The sequence below is a fragment of the Mobula hypostoma genome, chromosome 7, assembly GCF_963921235.1.
Source record: "Mobula hypostoma chromosome 7, sMobHyp1.1, whole genome shotgun sequence".
NCBI lineage: Eukaryota > Metazoa > Chordata > Chondrichthyes > Myliobatiformes > Myliobatidae > Mobula > Mobula hypostoma.
In genome coordinates, this window is record NC_086103.1 from 79,645,699 (window position 1) to 79,668,988 (window position 23,290).

Genomic DNA, 23,290 nt, shown 5'->3' on the forward strand with positions numbered 1-23,290 from the left:
AGGCAGAAGAAAGGAAACTATAGGCCAGTTAGTCTTACTTCAGTTTTGGGAAGATGTTTGAGTCAATTATTAAGGATGAGGCCTCGGGGTACTTGATAAAATTGGCCGTAGTCAGCATGGTTTCCTCAAGGGAAAATCTTGCCTGACAAATCTGTTGGAGTACTTTGAAGAAATAACAAGCAGGATAATAATAAAAATGGGTCCATCTGTCTAAGTAGACAATGGATGTGCCCGGTTTTCCGGGGCGCAGACCTAAGCGATGAATATGGAGATCCCCCTCTGGGCCTCATGGATGTGGTCCAAAGGAATGCCAAGCAGTACATTTGGCATCAGCTTGGCTGCAGGAGCTGCCGGGAGGAGACGTGATACATCATCCAACCGCCTTAGGGGCTCCACTCCGGATTTGTTTAGGGTTTGCTCCTTAGCCTTCTCTTCTCCCGAAGATACCCACAAGGCAGTGGGGTCCATAACCCTGGATAGGGGCCCATCCCGGGTACTGTCAGCCGGAGCCAGCTGAGCCCAGGACTCGTGTAAGGCAGGGTCGTCACGCCCTGTAGTAGTGACATATGGAGCCACTACCCACCACCCGAACAAGTAGGATAGACAAAGGATAATCAATTGATGTTGTGTACTTGGATTTTCAGAAGGTCTTTGACAAGGTGCCACTCATGAGGCTGCTTAACAAGCTATGAGCCCATGGTATTACAGGAAAGATTCTAGCATGGATAAAGCAGTGGTTGATTGGCAGGAGGCAAAGAGTGTGAACAAAGGGAGCCTTTTCTGGTTGGCTGATAGTGACTAGTGGTGTTCCACAGGGATCTGTGTTGGGACAGGTTCTTTTTACATTATATATAAATGAATTGGATGATGGAATTGGCACAAAGTTTGCAGACGATATGAAGATAGGTGGAGGGGCAGGTAGCTTTGAGGAAGTAAAGGCTACAGAAGGACAGACAGATTAGGAGAATGGACAAAGGAATGGCAGATGGAATACAGTATCAGGAAGTATATGGTCATGCACTTTGGTAGAAGAAATAAAAGGGTTGATTATTTTCTCAATGGAGAGAAAATACAAAAATCTGAGGTGCATAGGGACTTGGGAGTCCTTGTGCAGGATTCCCTAGAGGTTAATTTGCAGGTTGAGTCTGTGATGAGGAAGGAAAATGCAACGTTAGCTTTCATTTCAGGAGAACTAGAATGAAAGCAAGGATGTAATGTTGATACTTTATAAAGCACTGGTGAGGCCTCACTTGGAGTATTGTGAGCAGGTTTGGGCCCCTTATCTTGGAAAGGTTGTGCTGAAACTGAAGAGCGTTCAAAGATAGTTCAAAAATTGAATTGCTTGTCATATGAAGAGCGTTTGATGACTCTGGGCCTTAAATCATTAGAATTCAGAAGAATGAGGGGATGACCTCAATAAACTTATCGAATGGTGAAAGGCCCTGATAGAGTGGATGTGGAGAAGATGTTTCCTATGTTGGGAGAGTCAAAGACCAGAGGACACAGCCTAGAATAGAGGAGCGTGCTTTTAGAATGGAGATGAGGAGGAGTTTCTTTAGCTATAGCATGGTGAATCTGTAGAATTCTTTGCCACAGACAGCTGTGGAGGCCAAATCTTTATGTATACTTAAGGCAGAGGTTAATAGATTCTTGACCGGTCAGGATCAGAAGGGATACAAGGAGAAGGCAGGAGATTGGGGCTGAGAGGAAAATTGGATCAGTTGTGAAGAAAAGGCAGAGTAGACTCAGTGGGCCAAATGGCCTGATTCTGCTCCCATATCTTATGGCCTGATGATATATTCTGATTCCATAAATATCGGTGCAAAGTATTAATTGTAAATACTCATTATCTTCTTATTGTTATGTACAACATCACCATTTTCAGTTTTCAGGTACCCCATATTGTCTTGACCACATTTAATAATTTTCTGTTGGTTTTCATATAGTCGTATGTTCCTTGCAGTTGCTCTTACATTAACATGGCCATCTTTTGTTGACTGTCTTACTTCGTCCAGATCCTGTGGTATAACCTGTTCTGCTCTTTTATATTTTATGTGATCTTTTGCTGTCCAGTTGTCATGTTTTGTTTTGTTTGACGATGATAACTCTTGCATTTATGGAATTAAGCTGGCACTCTATCACATTCACTTCTTTTGTTCAAATTACTTCATTGATCTTCCATCACTTTTATCCATTAGTGACATTGCCCAGTTGACCGTATGTTTACAGTAATTGCAAATAGACAATTGGAAAATACTTTAAGTTTATAAAGGAAATATGAGCAAGTCAGTTATGCATCAATTACAATCTGACAGACTGGCATCCGACTAAATACAAATTAATTTTCATAAAAAATCTCACAGCATTAGATTAGCTTCATACTCTTTTCATCATCAGGCAGGCATTGATTTTGTGATCAAAACAGGACTGAGACATTCCCGTAATACTTCATGCTTGCTATTCTTGATCTCTTAAATGTCAAGATAGCAATTCTGTAAACTTATATCCTAATGGGAAGATTTACTTGTGCTGCACAGGGTTGGGGGTGGGGGGGTGGGGAAACTAGAATTGAAGGAGGATGGGAATCAAAGCGCCTGGTGCCAGAACAGGTTCTGGAGTGACTGTGGAGAAAAGTGTTGTTAAGTCTACATACAAGGTCAGGATTCAAAAAGTTGAACATGGTGGGACAAATGTTTTGAGCTGCGTATATTTCAATGCAAGGAGCATTGCAGGAAAGGCCGATGAACTTAGGGCATGGATCAGCACATGGAATTATGACATTTGTGAGACTTGGTTGCAGGAGGAGCAGGCCCTGGCTTTTTGTTGTTTTGAACATGATAGAGCAGGAGGGATTAAAGAGGGAGGAGTAATGTTACTTGACTGGGAAAACGGCATGCCAGTGCTCAGTCAGGACAGACTGGAGAGCTCATCTATACTTTATACTTTATTGTCGCCAAACAATTGATACTAGAGCGTACAATCATCACAGCAATATTTGATTCTGCTCTTCATGCTCCCTGGAGTACAAATCGATAGTAAATATTAAAAATTTAAATTATAAATCATAAATAGAAAATAGAAAAGGGAAAGTAAGGTAGTGCAAAAAAACCGAGAGGCAGGTCCAGATATTTGGAGGGTACAGCCCAGATACGGGTCAGGATCCGTTCACTAGTCTTATCACAGTTGGAAAGAAGCTGTTCCCAAATCTGGCCGTACGAGTCTTCAAGCTCCTGAGCCTTCTCTGGAGGGAAGAGGGACAAAAAGTGTGTTAGTTGGGTGGGTCATGTCCTTGATTATCCTGGCAGCTCTGCTCCAACAGCATTCGGTGTAAAGTGAGTCCAAGGACGGAAGATTGGTTTGTGTGATGTGCTGGGCTCTGTTCACGATATTCGGCAGCTTCTTCCGGTCTTGGACAGGACAGCTTCCATGCCAGGTTGTGATGTACCCAAGAAGAATGCTTTCCACGGTTATAAAAATTAGTGAGGGTTTTAGGGGACAGGCCAAATTTCTTTAGTTTTCTCAGGAAGTAAAGACGCTGGTGGGCCTTCTTGGCAGTGAACTCTGCTTGGTTGGACCAAGTCAGGTCATTTGTGATATTGACCCCGCGGAACTTAAAGCTTTTGGCCTGTTCCACTTGCGCACCACCGATGTAAATTGGGTCGTGCGGTCTGCTACTCCTTCTGACGTCAACAACCTTCGTCTTGCTGACATTGAGGGATAGGTTATTGCCTTCACACCATGCCACCAGGTTCTTAATTTCCTCTCTGTACTCAAACTCATCATTACCTGAGATACGACCTACAATTGTGGTGTCATCAGCGAACTTATATATTGAGTTCGCTGGAAACTTGGCTACACAGTCATGGGTGTACAGTGAGTACAGCAGGGGGCTGAGTACACAGCCTTGTGGGGCACTGGTGCTCAGAGTGATTGTAGAGGAGAGCTTGTCCCCTATTTTTACAGCCTGGGTCCTGTCTGTGAGGAAGTTGAAGATCCAGCTGCAGATCTGAGTGCTAGTGAGGCTTTATGGGTAGAATTGAAGAATAAGAAAGATATGACCAAATTAAAGCAATTATATTACAGACCTCCAAACAATCCACAGGAACTAAAGGAGCAGATTCGCAGAGATTGCAGACTGTTGCAAGAAACATGAGGTTATGATAGGAGGTGATTTCAATTCTCCACATATTGACTGGGACTCCTATACTGTAAAACAGCTGGATGGGAAAGAGTTTGTCAAATGTGTTCAAAGAAGTTTCCTAAATTAGTACATTGAAGTCCCAACTAGAGAGAGTGTTATACTAGATCTCCTATTAGGGAATGAGACAGGGCAGGTGACTGAAATTTGTGTAGGGGAACACTTTGCATCTAGTGATCATAATGCCATTAGTTTCAAGATAATTACGGGAGAGAATAGGTCCTGGGGTTGAGATGCTAAATTGGATAAGGGCCAATTTTGATGGTATCAGAAAGGATCTGGCAAGTATGGATTGGAACACTTGTTTTCTGGCAAAGGCGTACTTGGTAAATGGGAGGCCTTCAAAGGCAAAATTTTGAGAGTACAGAGTATGTATGTTCCTGTCAGGAAAGAAGGCAAGGATAACAGTTTTAGAGAACCTTGGTTTTCGAGAGGTAATGAGGCTCTAGCTAATAAAAAAAATGGCGGTGCATAACAGATATGGGCAGGAAGGGGCAAATGTGGTACTTGAGGAGTATAAGAAATGCAAGAGAAAATTTAAGAAGGAAATTAGGAGGGCTAATTTCTCTAGCAGACAAGGTAAAAAAGATGCTAAGGGCTTCCACATATATATTAAGAGCAAAAGAATAGCAAGAGACATTATTGGCCCTCTTCAAGATTATAGTGGTAATCCATGCTTTGAGCTGAAAGAGATATAGGAGATCCTAAAAAGGATTTTTTGCATCTGTAACTACCCGGGAGACGGATGCAGTCTATAGATATGATGAAATGGAGTTGCGAGGTCATGGACCCTGTACACATTAGAGAGGATGAAGTTTTTGCTGTCTTGAGGAAAATTAGTGTGAATAAATCCCCAGGGCCTGGCAAGGTGTTCCCTCAGACCCAGTGGGAGGCTAGTGTAGAAATTTCAAGGGCCCTAGCAGAGATACTTAGCCACAGGTGAGGTGCCAGAGGAATGGAGGATAACTAACGTTGTTCCATGTTTAAGAAAGGCTGTACGAATAAGCTGTGAAATTATAGGCCAGTAAGATTGATATCAATAGTGGGAAAGGTATTGGAAGGTGTTCCAAGGGACCGGATGTATAAGTATTTAGAAAGACGGGCTGATTACATTGAAAAAACATAGCAACATAGAAACAGCACAATACAGGCCCTTCAGCCCATAATGCTGTGCCGAACATGTACTTACCTTTGAAATTACCTCGGGTTACCCATAGCCTTCTGTTTTTCTAAAGTCCATGTGCCTATCCAGGAGTCTCTTAAAAGACCTTATCATATCTGCCTCCATCATCGCTGCCGGCAGCCGAGTCCACACACTCACCACTCTCTGCATAAAAAACTTACCCCCAATGTCTCCTCTGTACCTATTTCCAAGCACCTTAAAACTGTGTCCTCTCATGCTAGCCATTTCAGCCCTGGGAAAAAGCCTCTGACTATCCACACGATCAATGCCTCTCATCATCTCATCAACTTGATGCTTTCAAAAAGCTCCAGAACATCCTCTTTCTTAATATCTACATGCTCAAGCTTTTCAGTCTGCTGCAAGTCATCCCTACTATCACCAAGATCCTTTTCCATAGTGCCTACTGAAGCAAAGTATTCATTAAGTACCTCTGCTATCTCCTCCGGTTCCATACACACTTTTCCACTGTCACACTTGATTGGTCCTACTCTCTCACGTCTTATCCTCTTGCTCTTCACATACTTGTAGAACGCCTTGGGGTTTTCCGTAATCTTATCCACCAAGGCCTTCTCATGGTCCCTTCCGGCTCTCCTAAGTTCATTCTTAAGCTCCTTCCTGCTAGCCTTATATTCTTCTTGATCTCTATCATTACCTAGTTTTTTGAACATTTCATAAACTTTTCTTTTCTTCTTGACTAGATTTACAATAGTCTTTGTCTTAGGGATAGTCAACATGGCTTTGTGCATTGTAAACCCTGTCTAACCAATCATGATTAAGTTGTTCGAGGAAGTTACCAGGAAAGTTGATGAACACAAGGCAGCGAATGTTGTCTACATGGACTTTAGCAAGATATTTGACAAGGTCCCACATAGGAGGTTGCTTAAAAAGGTTCAATCATTCAGCATTCATGATGAGGTAGTAAATTGGACTAGATTTTGGCTTCGCTGGGGAGGCCAGGGAGTGGTAGTAGATGGTTGCCTCTCTGACGGGAGGCCGGTGACTAGTGGTGAGCCACAGGAGTCAGTGCTGAGCCCATTGTTACTTGTCATCTATATCAACAATCTGGATCAGGGGTTCCCAAACTGGGGTCCATGGTCCCTTTGGTTAATGGTAGGGGTCCGTGGCATAAAAAAGGTTGGGAACCTCGGATCTAGATGATAATGTAGTAAACTGGATCTGTAAGTTTGCAGATGACACCAAGTCTGGGGGGTGTAGTAAATAACGAGGAAGACTGTAATAACTTGTCGCAGAATCTGGACCAGTCGGAAAAATGGACTGGAAAATGGCAAATGGAATTAAATGAATTGAACTGAATTGACTTTATTACTTACATCCTTCACATACATGAGGAGTAAAAATCTTTACATTACGCTTCCGTCTAAATGTGCAATGTGCAATTATAGTAATTTATAATAAATGGTATGTACAACAGCATAGTCAATATAACATAGAAATACAGTTGCATCAGCATGAATTAAGCAGTCTGATGGCCTGGTGGAAGAAGTTCTCCCAGAGCCTGCTGGTCCTGGCTTTTATGCTGCGGTACCATTTCCCGGATGGTAGCAGCTGGAACAGTTTGTGGTTGGGGTGACTCTGGTCCCCAATGATCCTTCAGACCCTTTTTACACACCTGTCTCTGTCAATGTCCTGAATAGTGGGAAGTTCACATCTACAGATGCGCTGGGCTGTCCGCACCACTCTCTGCAGAGTCCTGCGATTGAGGGAAGTACAGTTCCCATACCAGGCAGTGATGCAGCCAGTCAGGATGAATCAATTGTACATCTATAGAAAGTTCTTAGAAGTTGAGGGGCCTATACCAAACTTTTTCATCTGTCTGAGGTGAAAGAGGTGCTGTTGTGCCTTTTTCACCACACAGCCCGTATGTACAGGCCACGTGAGATCCTCAGTGATGCTTATGCCGAGGAACTTAAAGCTGTCCACCCTCTCAACCCCAGATCCATTGATGTCAATAGGGGTTAGCCTGTCTCCATTCCTCCTGTAATCCACAACCAGCTCCTTTGTTTTTGCGACATTGAGGGAGAGGTTGTTTTCTTGACACCACTGTGTCAGTGTGATGACTTCTTCTCTGTAGGCTGCCTCATTATTATTTGACAATAATAATGCAGACAAGTGTGAGGTGTTTCACTTTGGGAGGACCAGCCAGGGTAGATAGGTCTTACAAAATGAGCGGTAGGGCACAGGCACTGAGGGATCTGGAAATACAGGTCCATAGTTCTTTGAATGTGGCATCACAGGTAAATAGGGTTGTAAAAAGGGATTATGGCACATTGACCTTCAGTACAGGCGTTGGAGTTATGTTGTAATTGTATAAAACACTGGCGAGGTCCAATTTAGAGTATTGTATGCCTTTCTGGTCACCTATCTACAGGAAAGATGTAAATAAGTTTGAAAGGGTAGAGGGAAAATCTACAAGGATGTTGTCGAGACTTGGGGACTAGAGTTATAGGGAAAGGTTGAGTAAGTCTGGACTTTATTCCCTGGAGCGTAGAAGACTGAGAAGAGATTTGTAGCTTTCTACAAAATTATAAGGGATATAGATAGGGTAAACACAAGCAGGCTTTTTCCACTGAGGTTGGGTAAGACTACAACTGGAAGTCATGGCTTGAGGGTGTATTTGTGAAATGTTTCAGGGGAACATGAAGGGAACCTTTTCACTCAAAGGGTGGTGAGAGTGTAGAACAAGCTGCCAGCGGAAGTAGTGGATGTGAGGTCGATTTCAACATGGACAGGTGGAGTATGAAGGACTATGGTCTGGGCGCAAATCGATGAGATTAGGCAGATAACTGGCTTGGCATGGGTAGATGGGCCAAAGAGCCTCTTTCTGTGCTGTAGCTTTCTGTGATTCTCTGACTAACTCATTTGATATAGAGGCTGACAAACAAACTTACCAATATATGTACAAGTAATTAACTATATTAAACAGATGCTAGAAATATAATGAATATCAAGGCCATCTGGGCATGAACATTCTGCAAATCACATTCAATATGTAAATCTTCCCTCTAAAAGAGATGGATCAGATTAAGCTCAAAGGAAGAATGCTGATTGAATCAACGCACCAACTTCCTTTAAGACACAATCTGATCTCAATGTAAATGAAACAACTAATTCTCCTGTGCTACAGACAGAGTGAGTCAGAATCTTATTAAATAGGACCCGACAAAATGGCATAAATATTAACCCATCAATGTAAATCGTCAATGATTCTTTCTGAGCTGAAAATCCCTAACAGTGACACGGGAAAGTTTTATATCCCATTCCAAAGCCCTTACCAAGACTTCAGTGCAGTTCAACACTGATGATATTGAAGACTCCTAATTACTTTCTGCATAATGTGATATTGATTTATCAATATATCTTTGTTTAGGTCTTCAGCATTTGCTTAATTTAACACAAACAGGGAGCTGATGTCACAATTCCAAAGGCTTTCATGGACCTGTACCAACAGTTGTTCCTCTTCAGGAACGGAATCCAAAACTAGTCGTTGTGATACTGCAACATTACCTTTATTGGCCGCCTCATTTGAAAGTTGCTAGGTCCAGGGCTGCTGCCATCTTCTTCAGGACCTTCCCGAGTCAACATGCCAAAAAAATATATCACCTCATTTCCACAGCACGTACCAAGTGCTGCTACATCATAATAAGGAGCATTTGGAGAAATCCCTGAACAAATTAAATACACTAAGAACAGGTCGAATATCCAAAAAAAAACAAATAGAATAACAGGATATTGACTCTGGATCAATGGCTCTTTGGTGCAGCTGCTGTTGTTGCTTGCACGGTGGGGGGGTGGTGAGAGGGGTTGGTGCTCTTTTGCTGGCACGGGGGGGTGGGGAGGGGAAGTCGATGCTTTTGCTGGCACGGGGGGTGGGGAGGGGGGGTCGATGCTTTTGCTGGCACGGGGGTGTGGGTGGGGGCGTCGATGCTTTTGCTGCTGCTTCTGCATAGGGAGTGGGAGGGGGCTTCGGGGCTTTGACGTTTCTATCATTCATTCTATGGGGTTTCTTTGTTTTGTGGATGTTTGTGAAGAGGACAACTTTCGAGTTGTATACTGTACATACCCTGATATGAAATGTACCTTTGAACCTTTGAGATGCTGGAAATCTTGAACAAAATGTGTAAAACAAATATCCAAAATAGCCCTCACTGGCTTGTGCTCATGTGGACACTGTGAGACACAGGCCTGGTTGAATCATTAGCCCGCAGTGTTTAGGTTGAATATGAGGAAGCACAAACAGTGTTGCTGTTACTGTTTGGAAGTAAACTTCAGAGGACTAGATCACTGCAACACACACACACACACACACACACACACACACACACAAAATGCTGGAGGAACTGAGCAGGTCAGGCCTCAACTGTGGAAATGAATAAATGGTCAAAGTTTCAGGCCTAAAATAGTTAATCAGGAATAGACCTCTGTCAGAAGACGTGAAAGGAAACGAAGAGTTTGCTGATCAGTGGGTGCTAACAATGTACAGACTTCAGAGTTCACCCAAAGTGTTCTGATTTGCCTGGTCTGTATGATATTGGAAAGGGTTACACACTGATGGTGCAGACATAAAAACAGGGATAATACACCTTTTAGTTAATAAACTTGTCACCAAAATGTGTCAATACTGTACATGTGATATTGAGCCATCTCTCCATTTGAAATGACCACATTTCCCGGTACTGTGGTGCTGCCCCCTATTGGCAGCTGAGTGGAATTTTCATGTGCTCCCCGCCATGCATTTTACCCCTCCGGCTGTGCTCTAGTTTCAACCAACATCCCAGGACATGCCAGTAGATTAATTGTCCAGTGGAAATTGACCCTCAGTATGTGGCAGAAGAGGGTTAGAGTTAAATGGTGGGCATATGACAAAGAAGATTGCACGTTACAGGAAAATAACTGGGGGAAATGAGACTTATGGGATTCCTTTCCGTGGGTGAAATTATATTTTGTCAGGAAATATGAAAAAATGGGAAAATATAATTCAACCTAGTTTAGTCAGAGAGCACCTGCAGATCAAGGGCCTTTAACACCCAGAGCAGATACAAACAACCTGACAGCATCACAGCCACATGCTCCACCTGTTTCATTAGTTGTTTCCTTTAAAATGCTTGCCAGCATTCTGAGAAAACCTGGAATATCATTAGATCTGGCAGCAGTGAGAGAGAAAAAAAATAACATCAGGGATGATTCATAGGATACCTTTCTCTGAGTGAATAGTAAAGAATGACATTGATAAATGTTAGGTAAATGGGAAAGAGCCAGAAGTTAAAGAATTCAGGAAATTAATCATCAGGGTATACCAAGGGCAGAACAGGAGTTTCTACAAATAATGGATTACCACCTGACAATGCCAAGTAGATGTGTTAATTTACATAAATTTGCAATGTTTATTTATCCTCTCCACTCTTCACATTTGTCTAAGGTGAAATAATTTTACTCTTCTAAATCAGGATTGTTTCGGATGCTAAAGGCTGTGGGAGCACTTTCACATATGGACAGATGGAGATGAAAGAAGTGGTTCTATTCATATTCCTTCATTTTTTCTTGTGCAGACCTCCACGGGTTTGCAATATAATGCCTGTAGCATTAAACAGGACTTTGGAGAAGCTCAGCAGTCAGGTCGCATCTGTGAAGGAAGGTGAATGCTGACTGTCCATTTCCCTCCGCAGATACCACCCGACCTGCAGAGTTCCTCCAGGGTCAAGTTTGTTGCTCCAGGTTCCAGCATCTGCAGAAACTTGAGTCTCCATGCCTGTAACATTGTGGTAGCCATACAGCAACCCCCAGTTTAACAGCTCCTGCTGTTTTTCACTCCTGGTCAAGCATTTGTCCTTGCTCAGCCTCATATCGTCCTGTCACATTTTAGCATCATTTTTCCCTCCGCCTTTTCTGCTTTGCCATTCATTGTGTTTGAACAGCAATTAACAATTTAAGCCATAATCCCAATGGGAAAGTGGAAAAATTTACCCTGTCCTGTCACTCCAATGTTTACTCCCTCAGTTGCCTACTTAATTTTCCCAGATGCAGTTTTGCAAGTTTAGTTTAGACCTTAAGATGAAGAGAGAAGGAATTTCTAATTTCGAACTAATTTTAGAGCCTGCACCTGGAGAAATTAAACAGGCCTTATAAAAGCAGCCATCAAGGGAGCTTATTAGATTTCTTTGGAAGAGGAGGAAATGGGCCTCAATGTCCAGATCATATTGGAGCCAAGATTCGGATTTTCATGTTCGTTCACAACGCTGCGGTTTTCAGTATTTGTAGAGCCAGGTTTCAATGTTGCATGAAGCACTTGTCATTTGTACAGCCAGTTCATTCTCCACCCTGACCCGTTTGGGTCAGACAATCATGCTGCTGCTTCATAGAAGCTAAAGAATCACTCAAAATCAGACACTATAGCATAGAAAGGGGCCATTCAGCCCATCAAGTCTCCTGGGAGAGCAGGCCCTATTCTCCTATCTTCATAGCCTTGCTAATGATTATTTTTCTACAAGAACTGATCTAATTCATCTTGCAACCCCTCAATCTCTATCATTTCACTGATTTTCCTGTTTTTACAATTTGCAAGAACATGTCTTCTGACCGGTTTTATTAACCCCTTCCCTCACTTTCCTTTTTTGCTCACCTGCTACGTTATCCTCATGCTCGGTTTCACCCAGTTCTTTTTCACACTTCACACAGCTGATTAGTCACCTATTGGTACACATTCTTGTATTGTGTCCAGCCTACATGGCGAGGGCTGTATCTAATAGGGTCATTAAGAACCCCACTTGCAGTGAATCAATAAATGAGACTCATCAGCATATATAGGCATGAAGGTAGGTAGAAGAGGATAAACCCAAGGAGTGTGTGTGTGCGTGCGTTCGAGCGTGTGCCTGAAATGGATCATATTAATTTTACATGTTAATATTGCTTTTTATAGAGACCACTATATCTGCATAGACTCCTTACTCAGAACATTAAAATATCACAATCAGCTCAAGAATCTGGTAAATGAGGTAGTCATTTCACCTCAATTGGCAGATTAACCTGATGTTGGACAAATGTTGAGTTGAAAATGTTCCTAGTCCTATGTAAATACATTTCTGCAGGAGAGAGGGACTTAAGATTACCCCTTGCATGTACAAATGTTTTATGGATTAAGGCTTTCTCTAATTATCAGTTACAATATTGTACCTGTTTTTTCATACCAATTTGGAATGATTTTACGAAGTTTTTACAGATTGGACTTTACAGAAATTGCATGGAGATATACTGTATATCACACTCATGAGTCAAATTATGTTAAGACAAATTATTTCCTCTCCATATTACATCAGCTCCATAAGCTCCTTCCAACATCACAAGTCCCAGTGGCACAGCGTGTTACATAGCCATTTGGATCCAACGGTTTCATGTTTGATCCCTTGCTTGTGCTGAGCCAGCTGACTATACACTGCAGTGCACTCAAGCCTCTTTCATTCCAGTCTCCCCCGCTCCTTAGCTTTGTCCACTTCGCATTGAAAAGGTGCTCGTGAATGTATCAGGAGGTATACAGAATCAGACTTCACTGTGTGCTTACTGCAGTCAAGTTATGAAGACTGGACATTGAGGTGAAATACCTCTTCCCCTGCACCCCCATTTGTACTCCACTGTGTTGCCAAGACAACACAGATTGTTAGTTCCTCAATCATTATTGGAGTGGTCATGGTAACACTAAACATCAGAAGAGCACAGATTTGAGACGGAAGGTTATGGAGTGACTTTGTTTTATAGATTATAAATGAATTTTCCAATTACTGCAGCTCAATTTGGAAAACATGCAAGCTGCTGGCTCTATAATAGCAGGTGTCTTGTTTAAAGACCTCCTCTCTAATACAATCTGAACTCATTTGGGCTGTTGATAAATTACCTAATGCGATAAAAAGCTAAACATTATGAGTGTGCCTGCCGACCGAAGCCTCAACACATTTCCTCCTGCCTCTCTCAGTGTGATATACTTATTACACAGCTTTTCGATTCATACTGAATGTGGAATTGGTGCCCCAGTGCTTGTCTATATATGCATCCATGTGGGCCATGTATATTCTTTGTGCTTATGTTCCTGTGTGCTATTACCTGCATGTCACCTCTATTATCGTGTTTCCTTGTGTTTACGTAAACATGCCACAACAGACTATCCTTGCCGATTCTGAGCACAGGCAGTACCAACCTAATAGAGGTTGGGCAGGTTAGGAGGTTTGCTGCTCCTTTCATATTGGCCCATTAACATGCTGGATAAATACAACTCGCACCAACTTGACATATCCACTTTCCCCACCATCCATCCTCGCAAATGTTTCGAGGTGGATTTCCCGATTAGTGCTGGATTCTGAGCAGATTTGCGTTGTTGATTAACCCAATGTGGACCCTGAATAGTCGTCAGTGAATAAAAACTTCACTCCATCTGCAGGGATTAGATTGAAAAGAACTGGAAACAAGACTGCAGACCAAACAGAACAGAGTGCCCTGGCATTGTTAGATCACAATATTGTCCATCTCATTAATAAACTGATTACAATTATAATTCAGTATGGCCTCTACTTCAATTAAAATGTAATTTAACAATTCGAGAATGGTTTATGGATTTCTTCATTTTTCATTAACTCATTGTTAAATCCTGCTTTCATTAAATCCCTTGATTTTCCAATTTATTGTAAGGCTAATTATAAAATCAATTTATGTTAAATGATCTTATCAAAAATGGTTTTGTGAGGAAAGAATCCTATCTACATATACTTGTGCACTGGTAGCTTATTTTCTAGAGGTAATTGTTTTCCCGTCTCTCATTAGAAACCTGAGTAACAATAAGATCCAAGATATTCGAGAGGGAGCATTTGAAGGGGCATCAGGAGTACTGGAATTGTTGCTGACTGGAAATGAGCTGGAAGTGGTCCACAGCCGAATGTTTTCTGGTCTCTCTGGGCTCAAGACACTGTAAGTATACAGCAATGATAACCCGCTATGTTGTCCAACTTGGACACGGTTTACAGTTGCACCTGGAAAGGCCACGGTGATATTGTCAATGTTTTGTAATTGATGGCACAATATCTTCAGCACTTCTGTAGGGTATAATTATTCATTAATATCTTATTGGGAAATGTTTCAGTTGAAAACTGTGCACTTCTGGTTGTTACTGGCTGAAAATGTCAAATTTTCTTCCTTATTAACTAATGTTGCAGGATGCTGCGGAACAACAGGATCAGCTGTGTTAATAATGACACGTTTACTGGCCTTACCTCAGTCCGCCTGCTGTCACTCTATGACAACCGAGTCACCACCATCACTCCTGGAGCATTCAACACCCTTCATTCTCTCTCAACCATGTAAGATCTGCTTCAATCTCAGTATTTTATTCCGAATCTGCATTGATGATAACCTGTTCCATCTTGACCAGTACTTCATGTTTGACCTTCATAAGCACCCCACATCCATCTCCACTAGACCATTTCTTTTCAGATTATCTTGCCCATTTATTTTTTATGTAGGTTACTTAATTTTGACTTTGAGCCACAGAACATCAGAACAGAATCAATAGACTTAAAATTAGATCGTGCAATTAGAAAGCTTGTGGCACATTGACCTTCATAAATAAAAGTACTGAGTATTGGAGATGGAATGTTATGTTGAAGTTGTATAAGACATTGGTGAGGCCTAATTTGGAGTATTGTGTGCAGTTTTGGTCACCTACCTTTAAGAAAGATGCAAATAAGGTTGAAAGAGAACAAAGAAAATTTACAAGGATTTTGCCTGGTCTGGAGAACCTAAGTTATAAGGAAAGATTAACTAGGTTAGGACATTATTCCTTGGAATATAGGGAGATTTGATAGAGGTATACACACTTACGAGGGGTAATTATAGGGTAAACGCAAGCAGGCTTTTTCTGCTGAGGTGGGGTGGGACTACAACCAGAGGTCATAGGTTAAGGGTGAAAGGTGAAATGTTTAAGGGGAACATAAAAGGAAACTCAGAGGATTGTGAGAGTGTGGAATGAGCTGTCAGTGCAACTGGTGCATGTGAGCTTGATTTCAATGTTTAAGAGAAGTTTGGATAGGTACATGGATGGTAGAGAAATGTGGGCTATGGTTCTGGTGCAGGTCAATGGGAGTAGGCAGTTTAAGTAGTTTGGCATGGAGTAGATGGGCTGAAGGACTTGTTTCACTGCTGTACTTTTCTCTGACTATGACTATTAGGATTTCTGTGTTCGATATTTTCTGATTTGATATGGTGCTTATGGAGAATATTTCCCCATATGAAAGAGTCTGGAATTAGGTTCTATGAATATAAAATGGTTGATAACATATCAAATAGAGTTTCAGAAAAAATCCTTTGACAAAGAGCATAAAACCACCTACTGGAAAGAGCAGCTGGAGCAAGAACCTGTTCTATCCAGGTAAGTAAATGAAATTAAAGAAAAAAGAACATAATGTAAACCTGAAGAGATACAGATGGTGGAAGAAGGATTATGTGGAGTATAAATTCTCCCATAATTTGAGCCAAATACTTGTTCCTCTACTGTGTGAATTAGATATAATTTAGTGATTCATGTAAAATGGAAAATATTTAGAATTGGGTTTGAGTTTATGGCACGTTGATTCACTCCTATTTCAACAAGATAATGATCCAAGAAGGGATCTTAAATTATGAGACTAAATTCAGGAAATGAATTTACCTTTTAAGTAAAATGTATTAAGTTCTGCAGAGGCCTGAAGTCAGAGCGATGTATTTGTAAAGAATAAGATTGGAAAATCTATCATTGCGCCATTCATAATGAAAAAGTAATTTTAGCAGATTTGTAAAGAATATTCACTTTCAGAAAATGCAGAAATTATTGTTCTAATGGACGCATCGACAAAGTGTCCCCTGGGCTGCTATATGTTCTTGGAATTCGCTCTTCATTAGGGTTAATAGTATATTATCAAGTGACATCTCAGAGCCACAGGGATCAGTGCTGGGTCCATTGTTATTTATCATCTATATCAATGATCTGGATGATAATGTGGTAAATTGGATCAGCAAATTTGCTGATGATACAAAGATTGGAGGTGTAGTAGACAGTGAGGAAGGTTTTCAGAGCCTGCAGAGGGACTTGGACCCGCTGGAAAAATGGGTTGAAATATGGCAGATGGAGGTTAATACAGACAAGTGTGAGGTATTGCATGTTGGAAGGACAAACCAAGGTAGAATATATACGGTTAATGGTAAGGCACTGAGGAGTGCAGTGGAACAGAGGGATCTGGGAATACAGATACAAAATTCCCTAAAAGTAGCGTCACAGGTAGATAGGGTTGTAAAGAGAGCTTTTGGTACATTGGCCTTTATTAATCGAAGTATTGAGTATAAGAGCTGGAATGTTATGATGAGGTTGTATAAGGCATTGGTGAGGCCGAATCTGGAGTATTGTGTTCAGTTTTGGTCACCAAATTACAGGAAGGATATAAATAAGGTTGAAAGAGTGCAGAGAAGGTTTACAAGGATGTTGCCGGGACTTGAGAAACTCAGTTACAGAGAAAGGTTGAATAGGTTGGGACTTTATTCCCTGGAGCGTAGAAGAATGAGGGGAGATTTGATAGAGGTATATAAAATTATGATGGGTATTGATAGAGTGAATGCAAGCAGGCTTTTTCCACTGAGGCAAGGGGAGAAAAAAACCAGAGGACATGGGTTAAGGGTGAGGGGGGAAAAGTTTAAAGGGAACATTAGTGGGGGCTTCTTCACACAGAGAGTGGTGGGAGTATGGAATGAGCTGCCAGACGAGGTGGTAAATGTGGGTTCTTTTTTAACATTTAAGAATAAATTGGACAGATACATGGATGGGAGGTGTATGGAGGGATATGGTCTGTGTGCAGGTCAGTGGGACTAGGCAGAAAATGGTTCGGCACAGTCAAGAAGGGCCAAAAGGCCTGTTTCTGTGCTGTAGTTTCTATGGTTCTATGGTTCTATGGTATGTATTAAAAGTTACAAATTAAAACCTAGTATTGAGGAGTCAGTGAAACATTCAGTCATATCAAAATATTTCTGAGAAGGCAATACCCAGTTTTATGTGAAAGAAATCTTGGGGGAATGAAATGATTATACACTCAGTGGGAACTTTATTAAGTACACCTGTACACCTGCTCGTTACCAAATCAGCCAATCATGTGGTAGCAACTCAATGCATAAAAGCACGCAGTCATGGTCAAGAAGTTCACTTGTTGTTTGGACCAAACATCAGAATGGGGAAGAAATGTGATCTAAGTGACTTTGACCATGGAATGATTGTTGGTGACTGACAGTGTGGTTTGGGTATCATAGAAACTGCTGATCTTTTGGGATTTTCGCACACAACTGTCTCTAGAGTTTACAGAGTATTGTGGAAAAATAAACAAAATAAAAATCCAGTGAATGGCAGTTCTGTGTGTGTAAACCCCTTGTTAATCAGAGAGATTAGGGGAAAATGGCCAGACTGGTTCAAGCTGACAGGAACGTGACACTAGCTCAAATAAACATGCATTACAACAGTGGTGTGCAGAAGAGCATATCTGAACACACAACGCTACTTTATTAGGTACAGGAGGTAGCTAATAAAGTTTCCAATGTGTGTAATTGAGTTATGTCACCATTATAATTCTTTTCTTAATGAATCCACAGGTAGGATGCTACATGGATTAGAATGGTTTACAGGTATATGAGTTAAAGTCAGGCAAATAAGGATTAGCACAGATAAGCCATCTTGTTTGGCAAGGAAAAGTGGGACCGAATCCATGTTTCTGTGCTGTGTTACTCTACGAATCTATGAATTTCTTAACTCCCATTTTGCCGGTCTTCCACAGAAACCTACTGGCCAATCCTTTCAACTGTAACTGTCACTTGGCCTGGTTGGGAAGGTGGCTTAGGAGGAGAAGGATTGTCAGTGGAAACCCACGTTGTCAAAAGCCATTCTTCCTGAAGGAGATCCCAATTCAGGATGTGGCTGTTCAGGATTTCACCTGTGATGGTAAGGATTGCTGGGCTTTCTCCTGGGGGGAGAAAAATCATAGACTGTGAGAAAAATGGTGAAAAATCATCAAACCTGAGGTAAAATGTTGCAATTGTAAATAAATATGTGGAACATGTAAGATCTATTGAGATTCTATGAACTTTAAAAAAGAGGAGTAAAATTAACCATCTATTGTAAAGCAAGCACGCCAGTGTGGGACAGGGTTTAATTTGGTTATAGACACAGAAGCTTTTGATTTTGATATCCAGAGCAAGGAACAATCTGTGGCAGGAACTACGTGGGTCAAGCATTATCGGGGGGAGCGGGGTGGGCGGGAGGATGAAGAGCAATGGCTGATCTGTCAGGTCAAAATCCTGCATCAGTACAAGCCTTGCATCACAAACTCATACATGAAAAATAGATGACCTGGCACATTAGAGAACACCACCAAAAATAATGAAAGTTAAATTTTCTTTAAGAAATTAAGAGGAAAAATGGGAAGGGAAAACACTGACACAATTAAATAAAATTATAAAAGAAATAAACACTTGATATTAGTATTTCTACAATTCCCTGCTACAGAGGAATAAGGGGGCAACAATGTATATAGCCTCTGTGCAATTCCACACTGTTAAACTTTCAGCTCACAAGGCCACCCTCTGAGAAATAACCTGTCATTTTCTTCAGACCCCTAGAAATCATGTATTCTACAATCTAATCGCCATGTGTTCCCAGTTATAAGTTTGTACTTTCAAGAGATAAATAGAGAGATTTTATCATCAGAATAAATATTTTCTATAATTGTGTTATGCTATACCAAAGTGGATTGCAAATGGTGTTTTTTTCCTTTAAAAATTCATTTGACATACTCATGCCTCTGATGTATTCTGTGATCTTGATTCTCGGCACAGCATGAGTAACGAGATTTCTATCTCCCAGTTGTTTACAGAAATTAAAACATATTACAAAAGCATCCTAGAACACGCTCACATTTTTATAAATTATGTTCATTGACTTGTTTTTTTTCTGGATATTATCAGGAGGTTAAAGGTTGCCTTTTCTTTGACTCCTTTGTTCCTTTCCTTCCAGAGCAGCTATTAAATATAAAAATGCCTTTGATGTCCATTCCTGCCTGTTTCTACGCAACGCTACAGTAGTTCATTATCAGATGGTGCTCTACTGAAGAGGTTAAAGTCAATATGGAAAAAGTCTCTGTACTAGCTTCACCACACAATGTGCTTGAAATTTTAAAGCTACTTTGTTTTTGACAATTAATTTTAGCTAATGATTTCTACTTAGCTTTGGGTGGCGGGGGGTGGGGGGCAGATAATTCTTTAAGTAAGAGACCAAAATTTCAATGAAGATTTATCAGACGTTTAACAGGCTTTTAGGTGGACACTGTAATAGGCAAGGCATCTGGTCCTAATGCAGGCAAATTGGATTAGTATTGATGGATGTGGATACGATGTGCTGAAGGGCCGATTCCTGTGTGGTTCTACTTTATGAGAAGAGCAACAAAGATTGTGTTTTCTCTCATATGAACCTGATTGGTTTGGTGTGTGCTTACATGTTATTTGGTTAGCCTCCAACCTGATGGCATGAACATCGATTTCTCTAACGTCCAGTAACCTCCCCCCATCTCTTTTTCCATTCTCCATTCTGATTCCCCTCTCACCCTTTGTCTTCTCCTCACCAGCCCATCACCTCCATCTGGTTCCCCTCCTGCTTCCCTTTCTTCCTTAGTCCACTGTTCTCTCCTTTTAGATTCCTCCTTCTTCAGCCCTTTATCTGTCCCACCTACCCCGCTCCCTGGTTTTTACTCCACCCCTCCTCTCCCACCCACCCACCTTCTCCCTCATCTGGCCTCACCTATCACCTGCCAGCTTGTACTCCTTCCCCTCCCACCCCCATCTTTTTATTCTAGCCACAACTACTATTTCCTTGTGCAGTTGCTTGGGACTGAAGATTGCATGCTACCATTCGACTTTTGTGGGATCTGAGACGACTGATGCGACCAATGTATGGATCACACATCCTTTCACAGATGGGGCAGGAGATAATTGGACTGAATTGGGCTCTCTGTGTTTGTAGCACTTTCATTTGCAGTTTATGCAGAGCTTTTATATCCTCCTGACACATGAAATTCAAAAATAGCACCCTGAATACTCAGTGACCTGGGATTCCCAGAAGTCATGGGGAAGCAGAATATTTTTCAAGGAGGTTTGAGAATATCTTTAAAGCTTTTCCTTTGTCTGCCTAGTGATTTCCTTCAGTAATAGAGTATGGAATTGAGTATCTGTTTTGGGAACATTATTTTGGGAATGCAACTTGGACAACTCTTGATATGGAACCAACTGTATGTGATTAAGGCTTCTATGCTGAGGGTATTAACCTGCAGTTAAAAGTCCATTTACTTAACCTGTCAGTGGATAAAAGTTTTTCTATATAGACAGTACTCATGGTAATTTTTCTGTACCTTTTGGTGCTTTCTGTTGGTGTTCTTGGTCTTAAAAGTATAGAGAATGACAAAGACTTTTGGTAATCAATAAGAGTTGTGCCAGATTTTCAGCCAGTTGAGGCAATGCTGATGTGTTTACCCATATGTTACATAGCCCGATTGCAGTTGGGTTTGGTTGGCACCTATAAAACTAATCTTTCTTTAGCTCCCCTGTGGTTCAATTGTAAGCACTGCACCATTTGGTCAGCCTCACTAAGAAATCGGCCAAAGATCCAGAAGCATTCCATAATCCTTGTTAAGCCAATTTAACTCCAGTCAGTCCAAGAAAGAGAAGATCAAAATGAAGAAACCAGAGCTCCCATTCCTGCTTGATCCATGCTAGATGTGACAGCGGGAATGTGCTCAGTGGTATTCCAGTCAAATGGTTCTAGTTTATGTGTCTGCAGTAAATTCTGGAACACTGCGAATAAGTAGGTATCACTTGGCTCAGTGGTAAGGGGGACTTCAATGCTCATAAATAATGTGGGTGGAAACCAGCTGAGGATTCACATCCCACTAATCACCAAGCCCATCCTTTCAAATTGTGCACAGATGGTCTTCAGGGCTGGGATCAGTGTGTAGAGGTAACACAGAAACATAGAAAACATACAGCACAATACAGGCCCTTCAGCCCACAAAGCTGTGCCAAGCATGTCCCTACCTTAGAGCTACCTAGGGTTTACCCATAGCCCTCTATTTTTCTAAGTTCCATGTACCTATCCAGTAGCCTGTTAAAAGACCCTATTGTTTCCATCTCCACCGCCGCCGCCGGAAGCCCGTTCCAAGCACTCACCACTCTCTGTGTAAAAAACTTACCCCTGACATCTCCTCTGTACCTACTCCCAAGCACCTTAAAACTGTGCCCTCTCGTGCTAGCCATTTGAGCCCTGGGGAAAAGCCTCTGACTATCTACGCGATCAATGCCTCTCATTATCTTGTACACCTCTATCAAGTCACCTCTCATCCTCCATTGCTCCAAGGAGAAAAGGCCGAGTTCACTCAACCTATTCTCATAAGGCATACTCCCCAATCCAGGCAACATCCTTGTAAGTCACCTCTGCACCCTTTCTATGGTTTCCACATCCTTCCTATAGTGAGGCGACCAGAACTGAGCACAGTACTCCAAGTGGGGTCTGACCAGGGTCCTATATAGTTGCCACATTACCTCTCGGCTCTTAAACTCAATCCCACGATTGATGAAGGCCAATGCACCATTTCCCTTCTTAACCACAGAGTCAACCTGTGTAGCAGATTTGAGTGTCCTATAGACTCAGACCCCAAGATTCCTCTGATCCTCCACACTGCCAAGAGTCTTACCATTAATGCTATATTCTGCCATCATATTTGACCTACCAAAATGAACTACCTCACACTTATCTGGGTTGAACTCCATCTGCCACTTCTCAGCCCAGTTTTGCATCCTATCAGTGTCCCGTTGTAACCTCTGACAGCCCCTCCACAGTATCCACAACACCCCCAACCTTGGTGTCATCAGCAAATTTACTAACCCATCCCTCCACTTCCTCATCCAGGCCATTTATAAAAATCACAAAGGGTAGGGGTCCCAGAACAAAGTTGTTCCAGAATTCATTGTATATATGGGCACATGAAGTGCACCAACTGGCTGGAATTCTGGACATACTGATATATGTAGTCGGGCCAAAAATCAGAGTAGGGTGCCACTTTGTGGAGAAGAGAGAATGCATTATCAATGCACATGCACACCGAAGCTGGGGTTCCTGCATATTCTTTTGAATTGGCCTTTGTTCCGGTGGCCAGTTGTGGCTCATTTTTCCTTTTCATCGTAGCTTTTTTTAACCGTTCCATACAGGTTGACCTTGCTGTGCGTGCCAGATCATGACACAGGTACCCTAAGTTATGATAAGGGTATTAACGCCCCAAAGGCCATCACAGAGGAGCCCAGTCATGAAGATATCTATATACCTTTTGGAAGGTTTAGCAGAGTGCACAGTAAGAAGAGAATTTATGATTGGTTTGCAGGGGCATTGTCTCCATTGCTGGAAGGCTTGGTGATACCTGCATATGCCAATCACTGAAGCTGGGAGACACGCCCCATCAAATTTAACTATGTACCCTCTTTGCCATTCAAGGGAAACAAGGCCTGTCAATTTTATTAGTGAGACACATCTGTCACCACTGGTTACTGAACTTTTTTTTAATACTTTATTTTCAAAATTTTCAAAAAAAACCGATGAAATCAACAAGAACATACCAGCTCAAACATGTATAAAAATGAAAGAAGCAAAAAAAAAGAGACATAACATTAGAGGGATGCAAAGTGCTCAAAAATACTAAACGTTAAATCTCAAATGAGGGCCGTGAGAAATCAGCGCGGGGAAAATTGCTCATCCACCCCCGGCCTCGTCTGGGTAGGCAAGAAATGGATCCCAGATAGCCAAAAAT

General features: G+C 41.7%; 1 protein-coding gene across 2 annotated transcripts in view; it reads left to right on the forward strand.

The window, feature by feature from the left end:
* Positions 1 to 23,290, forward strand: part of LOC134349406 (slit homolog 3 protein-like) — a 674,478-nt gene that overhangs the window by 562,430 nt on the left and 88,758 nt on the right. For both annotated transcript variants that reach the window (XM_063053662.1, XM_063053663.1), the window contains 3 exons: positions 14,205 to 14,348; positions 14,594 to 14,737; positions 18,224 to 18,387. In XM_063053662.1, the coding sequence (XP_062909732.1) occupies positions 14,205 to 14,348; positions 14,594 to 14,737; positions 18,224 to 18,387 (452 nt within the window). The remainder of the gene's footprint in view (positions 1 to 14,204; positions 14,349 to 14,593; positions 14,738 to 18,223; positions 18,388 to 23,290) is intronic.